This window comes from Anabrus simplex, chromosome 5 (assembly GCF_040414725.1).
Source record: "Anabrus simplex isolate iqAnaSimp1 chromosome 5, ASM4041472v1, whole genome shotgun sequence".
NCBI classification, from domain to species: Eukaryota; Metazoa; Arthropoda; class Insecta; order Orthoptera; family Tettigoniidae; genus Anabrus; species Anabrus simplex.
In genome coordinates this window covers 112,289,397-112,304,513 of record NC_090269.1, presented here as the reverse complement: position 1 = coordinate 112,304,513, position 15,117 = coordinate 112,289,397, and the positions used below count along the sequence as shown (strand labels likewise).

At 36.7% G+C, this 15,117-nt stretch overlaps 1 protein-coding gene across 1 annotated transcript in view; it reads left to right on the top strand.

Annotated features, from left to right (window-relative positions):
- The window catches only part of LOC136874668 (dystrophin), a 174,470-nt gene that overhangs the window by 150,761 nt on the left and 8,592 nt on the right, over positions 1-15,117 (top strand). The window contains exon 10 of the mRNA XM_067148302.2: positions 1,171-1,666. Within this exon, the coding sequence (XP_067004403.2) occupies positions 1,171-1,666 (496 nt within the window). The remainder of the gene's footprint in view (positions 1-1,170; positions 1,667-15,117) is intronic.

Genomic DNA, 15,117 nt, shown 5'->3' with positions numbered 1-15,117 from the left:
CACTTTGCAAGAATTGAAAAGTGCGAAGTTGAAAAATTTCGAAGTTCGTTTGTGGAACAGGCCCCTGATTTCTGTAAATCCCCAAAGCCTTTACTGGTAAGCAGTATAATTAATTCCAATTGCTAGCATTGTGAAGCTTTCCTTAGTGCCAAGAGAAGTCACTTCAAGCAACTGCTGTAAGGTAGCTTGTATGGCTTTGTGGAGGTGCAGGTATACCAGTTACTTTTTAAAACTTCTATTTGTAGTCAAATAACCACTTGTAACAGCCACAAGTTTACATACATGTTTAAATTGTATCCCTTGTGTTATTAAAGACATTAATTGCTATAATATCTAATACAAGCCTGAATATGAAATTGCTTTCTTATCAGAATGACACTGTAGCATAAAAACTATAGTGAATCTGTCAATGATTTGTTTCACCTCACCTTTACTTTCCAGAGGTACTGTATGTGGGATTTGTGAAATGAAAATCCATGTACAGCTTACCTTGCAATAACACTTTCTTCACACTAATGCTATAAATTTGTAAAATGTTTTTGTAGAGGTTAGTGCCAAGCTTATGGCTTCTTCTGAGAACCAGTGATGTTGCACAGTGGCAGAGTTGAAACGTGGACACTATGCTGTACTTGTGTATTATTATAAAAAAACTTTTATTTATTTCCTTTTTTTTTTTTTTTTTTACATAGTTTATGCCCACATTGGAGCACTTTAATCAGCCATGTACATTCAAATCTAATAGTATTAAACAGAGTCAGCTTTTCAGCTTCGTCTTCTGCTCCCAAAACTTCTTCATCCTGTCTGACCTGGCTGCCCTTTGGTTGTCAGTAATGGTGTATTTTCTTTGTTCAAGTGTTATGCGTTTGAATCGCAAGTGTTTATTCCTTAGAATTCTCTTCTCTGCCTTCAGTCTGGAGCATTAATAAATTGAATTCTTGTAAATCATTTATGATTTCTGTGAACCAGGTGTTCTTTGTTTTGTTTTTCCAGAAGTAACTAAATACTGTAACTGCTTCACTAGTTGGGTTTCTGGCAGTCTGAATATGTGACAAAAAAAAAACAAACAGCATTTCTCCTTTTCCGTATTGTATCTATTATTGATTCACTTACATGATATACCACTTTTTCTTTCTTTATTAATTTAAGTTATCCTGTTCCTTTGAATTCCAGATTTATATCTCACAAGTACATGTTCCTGGTCCTCTTTCTCATCAAATCCATCGTCCTCTCCGTCACATGGAAAGCACTCCCATCGTACCAATTACTCCGAGGAAGAGATACTGTGGGCTACCAACTGTTCCAGACCTGGACAGTATCAGTCCTATCACAAGAGAGGAAGAGAAGCATGCTTCAGACGTAAAAAGGCTGCATGTGCTATCATGGCAAATGGAGAAGTCTGACTTGGCTGGAAACAATGTGGAAAATGAACTAACTACGTCAAGCACTGTCACGACACTACCGAGTCTCTCGGAGAGATCTGTCGCAGATCTCAGCACGTGGCTTCATAAAGATGATGTTGAACAAAGTCAGGAGAGCTCCAGTGGACTTAGCTTATGGCTTCAGAATCAACATAATCCGAAACCATCATTAGATGAATTGCATGGTGACCTGGATGATGTAATAGAAAAACTACAAAATATGTTGACTACCAATTTTTCTTTTGAAGGTATGTTTTGCATTCAATTTACTTACCTTCTTTTAAGAATAATATTGTACTGTATATGAGTAAACTTTTGTATTCAGTTTTCTTATCCTCATATGAGAAATAATGGTGTCTTTGCATAATAATATTGTACTGTATATGAGTAAACTTTTGTATTCAGTTTTCTTATCCTCATATGAGAAATAATGGTGTCTTTGCATGCTCTGCTGTTACTCTGAACGATCCTTTTTAAGTACAAAGTATTGTTATTAGTAGTTGGAGAAAGTTGTATACATGTGCATACCTGCCAAGTATTCTGGTTTTTCCGTAAAATGTACGAATTTTGAGTGTGTTTTACAGTTGTATGGATGAACAACGTTATTGTACGGATTTTGAATATCCGTGCTTGGTTTTGCTCTCTAACTGTAGTTGGTCTTGATGAGATGCAGTGTTTGAAATTTGACTGGTAAATGTATCGATAATCACATTTTCGATTATCACCGTGTTTTTGTCACCTGTTCTACCTCAACTGCTACTTCATTCAATGAGATGTTCTCAAACAAGTAGCAGGCTACGATTTTGAAGAAATCCATGAAAAGTAGCAGGCTGTGAGTTTATATGAAAAAACTTTAGTAACTGTGCGTGCTTCGTAGCAGCTGAAAGGCTTTGTTTGTGTGCGTGTGTAACATTGGCGGTAGTTCTAAAACTTGTGGAATTGTATGACAAATTTCTAAGCTACTTCGTATTTTTAGTGGTGTTTGTAATGATTTCAACTAAGAAATATTATCAGTCTTTTTTGGGAGGCATATTCTGCTTAATTTCCTTGTTTTATACGATCACGGAAAGTGTTCCCAGTGTTAAGTGAAAACAGATGAGCACTCGTCAAGATGTAACTCTGTGTATTTAATTTCAGGGGTGATCATAACATATACAGTAAAACCTCGATGCATCTTTTATCGGGGGGCAGGAGGAAAATGACGACGGATGCGGGAAAACTAAATGCGGGCAACATAAGGAATAGGGGGAAAGCAAAATAATAAAATACGGGTACTGTATTGGGACATTTTTTGTTAGGTAAATATATTATAAAAACAATAATGGCGCATGGCTTCCGGAGCCGGGTGCAGGTCTTTCGAGTTGATGCATGATAGGCGATCTACGTGCATATGAAAATGCAGCCCTACCTAAGATGAATTCTAATGTTTAATTCAGCAGACAGCCCCCGAACCGTTGGAATTAACCAAGGAAAATTAAAATCCTCGACCCAGTAGAGACCCCTTGAACCAAAGGCCAACACGTGCTAACCATTCAGTTCCTACTCTACATACCAGTATCAATATGTTGCAGCTATGATATAGGCTTACAAGATGAAAATAAAAAGCATGACTTTTATGCCGTTTAGTTTTACATTTTGTAATAATTGAAAACCTTTAAGGTCAGTTCTTTTATTGCAAATTAAAGATATACGTCGATATTATGGCGATAACCTGTATTTAGGGAAAGATTCCGAACGATAGGTTAGATACCCAACACGGTGCGGCTTCCACAGCTCAGTTCAAACGATGTCGCAGCGGCTTGTGCAAAACTGCCAACTTAGGAACTAGTTACAAGACTAGGTTTTGAGAAAATATTATTGGTCTGGCTTGGTTAGGTCCGGCTTTTAATGAGACTGTTCGGCAGAGGGCAACAAAGCGATCAACAGGCCTCTAGCATCCCTCACACTCCACAAGGTGTGACACGATTAATCACCCTGTGACTAATTAAAACGTATCTGGCGCACTTCACAATTTTCTCTTATTTTCAACGAAGTTGGCAGCTCTAGCCAGCCTATACCAACACAGAAAATGGTGGCAAATTTGAGTTTTGTGCTGTCTATGTTTTAATTCTTCTAAACAAGAATACTTCTAGGGCGCCTAATGGGCCGAGGAGAAGCGTTGGCACCAGGAGGCTCATAGTGAGGTTGTGCATGAATAACGTGCGCACAGCACTCCAGCCTACAAGATCCTTGTTCGAGACTACTAACTCCGAATCGCACGTACATTCGCGCGTAACAGGTTGCTGCTATAATATGCTTAGAGAATTGAGCAGTCTCTCTAAATTCAAAAAACTTGGGTATGTTTTTCTTACGTACGATCGATCAATGCAGGAAAATTGTGACAGAGGACAAATAATTTTTCGGCGATCGATGCAATAAAACGATAGTTCGAGAAACGATAGATGTGGGGAAATTTATCATTGGTTTATATGGAACATTTTTGGCACTGAATAAATTCAACAAGGAATATGGGAAAACGACAGTTCCGGGAACAATGCATCGAGGTTCTACTACATTTGACTTGTATTAGTATTGTTTATCTCCCCCTCCCCCCTACTGTCCTTTTTCATTATGTCTCAAGACTGTTATGCATGTGTGTGTAAAAAAAATTTTTGCTTAAGGATCTTCTGGATTTCTCTTTTTGAAAGTTGGCAGGTATGCATGTGACTTGAGAGGCTTTTACCCCATAGCTGAGGTTGTCATTTTCACCAAGAAGAAAAGTCCTCTCAGTTTTAATTAGTGTGTTGATGTAGTGAAAGTACATTGTGGGGATCATTTAAATTCCTAAAAATACAGGATTTTTCACAATAATAAGGGACAGTTCATAAATACTTGAAAATCAAATTTTAGGTACCAGTTTCAATTAGATTTTAATTAGTTTTATTAACAGAATAAGATAATTATTGAAATCTGTAAAAGAAACTAACTTACACCCTCTTAATTGTACATACAGTACAGTGCATTAGGTACGACAAACCATGCAGAAAAAAACATTATTAGAACTACCTTATTTTTCTCCATCTGTACTTCACATTTGATTTAGACGACTTTAAAATTCCACTGTCTAACTGTATCATGCCATGGAACTCTCAAGACATGTTCATGTTTACAACAATTAGTAGTTCACTTGTAATCACCTGTTTCTACTCTCTGACCAATTGTTAAGCATTATGGAAAAAATGCGTTCAGCAGATGCATTTGACCCAGGAACGCTCATAACAAAAGACATAAGTTTTTCTAATTGTTAGTTTCTGTTTTCCTTTATGACTAATAAACACTGACAACAACTTGTTTGAGGCATCTTCGGTACTCTCCAAAATACTGGTGGGAATGTTCTCAAAAAGATCTGGCTCACCGCCATGACTTATGGAGAATTAATGCGCACAGATGGATAATGGGATCTAGTGTATGACGAATCCCAGCTATTTTGATATGATGTTAGTCGTTCAACTTTCTTCTTAGGTGCTGTATCGACTGAATTTTCATCAGAATCTGACTTCTTAACACTGATGTCTTCGATGAGCTTTGATAACTTCACAATTTATGTAGATTTAGGCTCGAACAGCATGAACAACAACGTTGGAAATTGGAATGGAAGACCTCTGGAAGTACGCGGCGGAAGAGGAGGTAAATAACCCAGCATGTTCATCTTTAACGGCAAATAGCTCCAAAGAGAAAAGGTAATGGAGCTACTTTGAACTTCATTGCCACTCAAATCAAATACGGATTTTAAAAATATTTAGAGGCAAAAAAAATACAACTCGTTTTTACTGGACGACGGTTCATAATACGGGACGCAACACCTCAAATACGGGCTGTCCCATACAATACGGTACAGGTGACAACCCTAGTATAAAAAAAGATCTTCATTGAGATAATCACATTATTGAAGTTATAAATAATGGTTACAGATATCCCCATGTGTTTTTGAGTGTATTAAGGGGTTGTAGCAAGGATGTAAAGGAGAGGGTGTATAAATCACTGGTGAGACCCCAATTGGAGGAAATGGTTCCAGTGTTAAAGGATCCTCGCCAGGTTTACTTGATTCGAGAAGCGGAAAAGATCCAAAGGAAAGCAGCCTGATTTGTTCTGGATGATATCCGACAAGAGCAGTGTTACGAATATGTTGCAAACTTTGGGACAGGAAGACTTGGGAATAAGGAAACGAGCAGCTCAAATAAGCAGTATGTTCTGAGTTATCAGTGGAGAGATGGTGTGGGACGACATTAGTAGATGAATAAACATGAGTGGAGTTTTTAAAAGTAATCATATAAAAATAAAGTTGGAATACAGGAGGACAAATTGGGGCAAATATTTGTTTTTAGGAAGAGGAATTGGTTTGGAATAATTTACCACGGGAGATTATTGATAAACTTCCAGCTTCTTTGAAATAATTGAAGAAAAGACTAGATAAACAATTGGTGGGAAATCTTCCATCTGACAACAGACTAATGATGGGATAATTGAATACTTTTAATAATCGAATAACCTCCATTCAATTATTTAAATTGTTACCGAGTTTTTGTGGTAGTTATGCGTGAAAGAAGGTGTGGGGTGGTGAACAGGTCTCAAGCTACTAAAGTAAAATTAATTTAAAATTTAACAAGGTTATATTTTCTTTTCAAAAAAACAAAAAAATAACAAGCATGGCAGGTACAAGGTAGCAAGTCCAAAAGGGTAGTTACAATATTTACAGGATTTGGGCTTCGCGCCCTGACTTCACACTGCTAGGGCATTCAACTCAGTTTTACCCCGAACACAAGCTTCAACAGAGGGGCAGAAAACCCCATTCATGCCTAGGAGCCCTTGCTCCAATTTACACAGAAAAGCCTCCACGAGGCATACAACACTCAATTTTCAAAAGAGCCACTCGCTCTCAAATTTAAGCCTCTCCCAGGCCACACCAAACTCCACCTTCAAGTTGTCCTCAACGGACGTAAACACAGGGGTAAAATACCCAATCTACTGAGGTCTATTAAATGAAAAGAAGGTTAATTAAATGACCTCTAAAATAACAATTTGAGAGGAGGCAAACTTGCACTCCTAATACACTTTGATTAAGACCTACTTGGCACTAGGCCGTTAATACAAGGGCTAATCCCATACTAAAGAGGTGACTTAAGAAGAGAACAATTTGTTTTACGTTAACGAAGAATAGGTTGAGAAAAAGAAGTTCACCTCAAAACAATATGAGTGGGAACTCGAGAGGGTTTAGCACTCTCTATCCCAGTATGAAGCTTTAAAAGAGAATATATGAAAAGAGTAGTTACATTTTAGGAAAAGGTTACATGGTGGAACGCTTCGAACCCGCCCCGAGAGTTAAACTGCTGAGCTAGCAAAGAAAGAAGTTATTAATCGGCCATTACCTTGTTGTTGACCGCTGCCGAGGAGAGAGGCGCTTCCCGCCCCCTGCTATGTACTTTACACACTGAAAGATGGAACAGAAGTGGCGCAGAGACCCAAAAATCAGCAGTTTATATCCTCTCGCGGAAGGTTCTAGGCGTTAGGGGAATGAAAACACCCGCCCACAATTACTTTATTGGCTAGGGTACAGAAACATATCCAAGTTGGGGGAAGATACATCGGATTGGTCGGAAATTACTAAAAGAAATTCGGGGTTGGATAAATCTAAAACAAGGGGAAAAAGAGGGGTATACAGCCAACTTAAACAATAACAGAAAGAAATTTAACAAGAAACAAACATTTGAAATAAAAATTTCTCCAACAAAATAGTTCTTTGACTCCGCACTAGGGTGCACTATTGTTGATCTTCAGTAGTGTCCTCTAGAAGAGAAAGTTCACACTTCTTACTTCAAGCGAAACAAAAACACATCAAAAATGACACAGTTCAAAAACTCAAAATTTTCCACGTGGTGACCTCTTCTGAGAAGGTAAAGAATTAATAGCGTAGATAAAGTTCAGACTTCCTCCAGCAGAGGAGTTTCAACTGGCGCAATTTTTAAATTAGCGGCGTGGAGGTGTACCGCCCGGTACATAAATAATCAAATAAAATAATCGAATGAGTTTCAAATATCATTTAATTGTATTGCATAGAATAATCGGATGAGTCACGAATGTCCCGAATGAGTAAATTTATAATATCCACTAACAGACCAACTATATTGGTATTATGAGTGAATTTTTCGATTTAAGTGTGTCGGATAGATAATTGATATGAACAAAACTGTTACGAAAAACAGAAATGCACATTTTTTCTAAACGTACCTCCAAATGTTGGAAGTAAATGACTGTATTAACTGTGTTAATAACATCTGTAAGAAGAAGTGTAGTGTTGTGTATTCCAATATCCAGCAACTTAAGAATAGATGATTCATCTTTCTTACCTTTAAATTCCAAGCGTCATGCCGGCCTATTTGGACAATGAATCAATCTCAACGAACAAAAGCAAATCAAATTGTGGTGCCTGCAATAAAATATTTGAATCTCAATGTAATGCTATTCATTGTGAAGGCTCTTGTAACAAATGGTATCATGAAGATTGTGGGGAAACTCGCAAGCGGAGAATTTGAAATTATGAAAAGAGCAAAGTGTAAACTTACTTGGCTTTGCGATATCTGTAAACCTGAACTTTTGGATTTTAAAGAGAAAATTAATCCCCTCAATCAAATGAATGAAAAAATAGAAAACATATTGTCCTTCCTTTCTACAGACATGACTATAATAATTGAAAAGACTGTTGAAGAACTTCTAAATCAAGAACAAAAATCAACGGTAATAAACTAAGGCCTTAGAAGGCCAGCACCTACAATTCCTATCCAACATATAACGCCACAAAAAATGATGTCCTTCATAACTCTAAACAGCAAGATACTTACTACTTTAAACAGAAAAATGGGGGAAGAAAGAAACTATACAGAAGCATTGAGAAGAAATGAGATCCCGCGACACCCCAAGGCAACAATAGACACAATGCAATCAACCGAAGGGAAACTTCAGGCTGGAGCTAAACATGCATGGCTCTATGTCGGCCAAGTACATCAGGATATCACTAAAGAGAAAATAGAATTATATTTGCACAAACAAGGAATTAACACTGTAATTGTATTTGAAGAATTCCATACAAAAGGTTACCACAAGGCATTCTGCACAGGCATATTATTTACAGATCTTGCGAAAGTGGAAAAGGGCGGAATTCTGGCCAGAGATGTCCTTGTAAGACGGTATCATTTTTGACGTTCAACCGGGGCGCGTTTTAATTTTTAATCTACTTTTGTGGAATGTCGAAGGTCTAAAAAATATCCTCAAATTGATACCTGCAGACTCATTAATAAGACAAGATATACTAATTTACAGAAACCTTCTTAATAGACAATATGGGACTTCAAGGATTCCATGCAACTCACACACTTGCAAAACAAGGAGACCGTCGGGTCTGAAAAGTTCAGAAGGTATTCGATGATGGAAATATAATAATACATTCGAACTGATTACAATAGCAAGCTATACCTTCCACCTGATACTCCCATAGAATTACATAAAATCAGCTTCATGGTCCGTATCACACTTTAATAAATTCACAACTTAGTATTTTTTTTTTATTTTCCACCTTGTCGATACATTCAGAATCAGACACAAGATTCTTTTGCAGACAAAGGATTATGTATCGACAAGGTGGAAAATACTTAGTTGTGACTCCCATAGAAGATGTGATAGAAACTATAATGGAAATAACACAAATTGATGCATCAAGAAATATAATAATAGCTGGTGATTTCAACTGCAGAATAATATTCAAAATCAGACACAAGAGATTCTTTTGCAGACAGTGGAAGAAGAAAGTTTCAAGCTAATCATAAGCTAGAAGATAAAACCTATTTTGCATTAAAAGGATGCAGTACAATAGACCTTATCTTTTAAAGAGGTCAACGGATGAATATCTTAGATTACAACTTAAATACTCTCAAATCAATTATCCCATTCAGAAAACATTGTCCAGTATCAATAAAAGTGGAAATCTTATCTTCTGCCAAAGAAATTACCCAAACACATCACTCTTGCATAAAAAAACTAGATGAAACGAAGCTCACTGCAGCCTTGGATCAAGTGAGTACTATCCAACATCACTTGAGAAATAATGAACCAGATGCAGTGGCTAAGACACTGGAAAATATCATTCTAGATGCAGTTATTCCATATAGAGAGAGGAAATCCCAAATATGGTTTGATTCACAATGCTTTCAAGGAAGACAACGAACTTTACACTTCTTTAGGACCCATTTTCACACCAGGCAAATGCTGGGGCTGTACCTTAATGAAGGCCACGGCCGCTTCCTTTCAACTCCTAGGCCTTTCCTATCCCATCGTCGCCATAAGACCTATCTGTGTCGGTGCGACGTAAAGCCCCTAGCAAAAAAAAACTTCTTTAGGAATGCAGGACAATCTAATCAACTAGAAGATCTCTTAAAATACTCTTTGGCTAGAGGGAAATACAAAGACTTCATATAAAAGAAAAACGTGAACCATATAGAAACTAAAGCTAGAGAACTTGCAGAGGAAGAAAAAAGAGATCCATTTATAGCATTAAGAAAAAGGAAATCGCCACGTTAATAATAGATATGCAGACTTGGGAATCCCATTTATTCAAAACTCTAAACATTTCTGGTGTCCAATTGGCCTTCAGTTTTGATTCTAATGATAGTGAAAACATCAATTCAACCAAGCTTGATAGCTGCAGTCGCTTAAGTGCATCCAGTATTCGGGAGATAGTGGGTTAGAACCCCACTGTCGGCAGCCCTGAAGAAGTTTTTCCTTGGTTTCTCATTTTCACACCAGGCAAATGCTGGGGCTGTACCTTAACTAAGGCCACGGCCGCTTCCTTCCCAGTCCTAGCCCTTTCCTGTCCCATCGTCGCTGTAAGACCTATCTGTGTCGGTGCAACGTAAAGCCAATAGCAAAAAAAAAAAAAAAAAAATCCATCAATTCACAAGTTTTTACCAGTGCTAAAGTGGAACAAGTTATTACATCAACCAAAAGCAAAAAAATCTGCAGGTCCTGACTGCATATATCACTAACATATAAAACAAACAGTAGATCTATTCTTGAACATTTTGAAAAAAAAATTATTAAGTAAATGCGTTGAACTTGGGAACATCCCCAATAGTTGGAGGAAATTGATAATCAAAGTATTATATAAAGGCAAAGGTGATTCAGAAGATCCGAATTCATGCAGAGGTCGTAATCTATAATCTTCATTTCCGTATTGACGAATTGCACAATTAAAAATAGGAGAGGATTTCCACCAATCAATACTTATTTATTGCATATATTAAACTACAGGACCGGTTTCAACCTCATATACGAGGTCATTTCAGCTGAACCATACATACATATTTATATAATGAAGCTTTGATTAAGATTGTGTTGTTAAAGGAATGCTATATGATGATGATGTACATTTAGTCACATACAAATGGGACACGTCTTAGTGTGAACTGGCGTATATGTCATTCTGTAGAATATTGCAACTGTATGTCTAAAATATTATGTTGAAGGTCTTAAAATTAGTGTATAAAATATGTCTTTGCTTAAACTAACTTATATATATATGTACAAGATAAATACAATATATAAAAAACACTTCATGCATATGAACATTCGTTCTTGCTTGTTGGTCAATACATCGACTAACTTCCGTATTTAAGTCTTATTTACAGTTGTACACTTCAGCTGCTATTCTTGGAGTTTGTAAAATTGCATTGGTAAAAAATTTTGTCTTCCTGTGAATATGTGGGATAATTTTAAAAAGGTGCCAAATGTATGGATGAAATTCAACTAAAATATGTTCAGCTCTGCTGTGTGTGTTGCCCTTTTATTGGAACCAATTCATGTTGTCCTGTGGCGTCCGTAACGGAAGTTAGTCGATGTATTGACCAACAAGCAAGAACAAATGTTCATATGCATGAAGTGTTTTTTTATATATTGTATTTATCTTGTACATATATATATAAGTTAGTTTAAGCAAAGACATATTTTATACACTAATTTTAAGACCTTCAACATAATATTTTAGACATACAGTTGCAATATTGTACAGAATGACATATACGCCAGTTCACGCTAAGACGTGCCCCATTTGTATGTGACTAAATGTACATCATCATCATATAGCATTCCTTTAACAACACAGTCTTAATCAAAGCTTCATTATATAAATATGTATGTATGGTTAGCTGAAGATGACCTCGTATATGAGGTTGAAACCGGTCCTGTAGTTTAATATATGCAATAAATAAGTATTGATTGGTGGAAATCCTCTCCTATTTTTAATTGTGCAATTCGTCAATACGGAAATGAAGATTATAGATTATGATATCGGAGCCAACCAGGCAAAACGGAACGCATATAGATTTCGAAACTTAAAGATCAAACTAACGAATGCGATTAAGAGCATTGTTTTTCTGAAGGAATGTCTAAAAAATGACCTAACACCTAAATTCTTGAGAAAATATAACAATAAACACAGGCACACTAAACAAACTCATAATACGCGAAAAAGAACAAACAAAATCTGGCTGAAAGAAGAAATAAAGTTTTTATACCGTAAAAAACATCATCTTAACAACGAACTATACCGAATACATTTAAAGGCATCTAACGAGTTACCACATAGCTATTGGGATGATTTTCAGCAGATCACGACAGAAAAAATAAGGAACTTAGCCACCAAAAAACAGAATACACTAAATAAGAAATTAGAAGCACTTAAACAACCATCCAAACCAAACCCAAAAACCGAAACTCCGAACACAAACTCTCCTACCTTTCCCAATGAAATCACTGAACACAAATTCCACCCACCCGTAAAAAATCTCACAAATATGACTTTTAACGAAATGGAAACTGTTATCTTGAGCAAGGGACCCAAGCACAATTGGGGTAACACATCAACTTTCCAGAACATTACAACTGCTATCATCGAAATAGAAAATGCCCTACAGAAAATCCCACATGAGCTACGAGACGAAGTCAGATATGATATTAAAAAAAAGGCTCCCACAATATATCGACAAAATTCACAGTAACTCCCAAAATAATAAATCAACCAATAAAGTACACATAAACAAACTCAAAGATAAGATAAAACAGAATAATCTACTAATAACGAAAGCCGATAAGGGCAATACCACAGTTGTTATCGACAAAGATCAATACATATTGAAAACCAAAGAATGTTTTCAAGATAACACTTTCCTCATCAAACGTAAAGACCAGACTACTAACATACAAAGGAACCTCAAAACCTTATTAAAAAATACACACTTTCTTTTAACAGAAGTAGAATCCTCTAAACTTATAGTAATGAATCCTCAAATACCCACTGCTAAAGCTTATCCCAAAATACACAAAGAACATATTCCAATGAGACCTATTATTAACTACAGAGCAAGCCCAACCTATAAACTTTCGCAATTTATTCAAAGATTTCTCAAAAAGCACTACGTATTCTTAGCTAATAAAACAGTACGGAACTCAATAGATTTTTGTAATAGGACAAAAGGATTACAGATTGAACCATATCACAAACTCGCATCATTTGACATAATAAACATGTACCCGAACATTCCCACAAAACGAACAATAGAAATCATTGAATCTAACCTAAAAAGTCATAGCAATCTAAGCACTTTGGAAATAGAAGAGTTCATTAAATTACTTAATTTTGCCATTAGTAACAACTACTTTAAATTTCATGATACTATCTATCAGCAACAGGGTTTACCGATGGGATCTCCCGCTTCTGGTATAATCGCCGAAATTTACATAGACTATTTAGAGCACACATTCATTAACAAAATAGACCATATATTTTTTTGGTGTAGATTTGTCGATGACATCTTTATATCCTCGACAATAGGTCCACAAATGAAACTGATATATTAGATAAACTCAATACAATAGATTCCCATATAAAATTTACCATGGAATCCGAAAACAATCACAAACTGAACTACCTGGACATAACGACAACTAGACATGATGACCACCTTTCTTACAGAATATACAGAAAACCCACGCATACCTCAAATACAATTAAAATGGATTCCGTTCACCCTAACATACATAAAAGAGCAGCCTACTATAGCATGATACACAGAGCATTCAATATACCGTTAACAAAAGAAGATCTAAACAAAGAATTACAATTAATTCATGACATAGCTAAAAACAATGGATTCAAGAAAGAAATGGTTAACAAAATCATTCACAAAATAAAATCCCAACCCAAAACCAAACTAACAAAAGTAAACGAATCCAAGAAAGATTATGCACTATTCACTTTCAATAATGTACACATATACCCCATAACTAACATTTTTTAAAAACATAACCTAAGAATAGCATTCAGAACTACACACAATAGTACCAACATCATACACAACGTCAGGACAATCAACAGCAACAACAAATACAACCACTCAGGGGTATACCGTATCAAATGTAATAACTGCAAGATAAGCTATATCGGACGTACTGGTAGAAACTTCCTAACCCGATATAACGAACACATAAACGCGGTGAAACACAAAATCATTTTTCCTCAATAGGACAACATGTCGCAGACTATAAACACAGTTTTACAAACATCGATAACGATATGCATCACTCTAGATCAGTACACCAATCCAAATTACAACATAAATGAAATCACAGAAAAAACTAACATCATCTTCAATACAGTTATCCCCGCCCTAAAAAACCCTTACCTTCAGTTAATCGATAAACAGAACGCGACACGCAACAGAAAAACACCAAACAACACACCCAGTTCCACCCCTACCCCCACAACAACTCTCCCTACCCCTCCTTCCCCTCCCCTCACAGCAGCTAGTATGAGCCCAAGAAGAACACGAAGTAGTACATTACAGGCTCGCACGTCAAACACAACTCACACAACAACAACAACAGTAAGTACATATTCCAATTCACACACACAACCCTTAGACATTCCTCCAACACGATATCACTTATAACTCAAACTTATCTTCCACAGATAAACATAACATCATTGCACAGCTACAAAGGGAAAGGAGCCACTACTTTGAACCCAGTGTCATCCAAATTTATGGACGCCACAGGACAACATGAATTGGTTCCAATAAAAGGGCAACACACACAGCAGAGCTGAACATATTTTAGTTGAATTTCATCCATACATTTGGCACCTTTTTAAAATTGAAGGTGTTTTATCCCACATATTCACAGGAAGATAAAACTTTTTACCCATGCAATTTTACAAACTCCAAGAATAGCAGCTGAAGTGTACAACTGTAAATAAGACTTAAATACGGAAGTTAGTCGATGTATTGACCAACAAGTAAGAACGAATGTTCATATGCATGAAGTGTTTTTTTATACACTGACTGACAGAGCAAATGCAACACCAAGAAGGAGTGGTCAGAACTTTATGCCAATTGCAGGGTAGACTGACGTCACTGAGGTATGCTCATGATGTGAAATGCGCCGCTGTGCTGCGCACGTAGCGAACGATAAATGGGACACGGCGTTGGCGAATGGCCCACTTCGTACCGTGATTTCTCAGCCGACAGTCATTGTAGAACGTGTTGTGTGCCACAGGACACGTGTATAGCTAAGAATGCCAGGCCGCCGTCAACGGAGGCATTTCCAGCAGACAGACGAC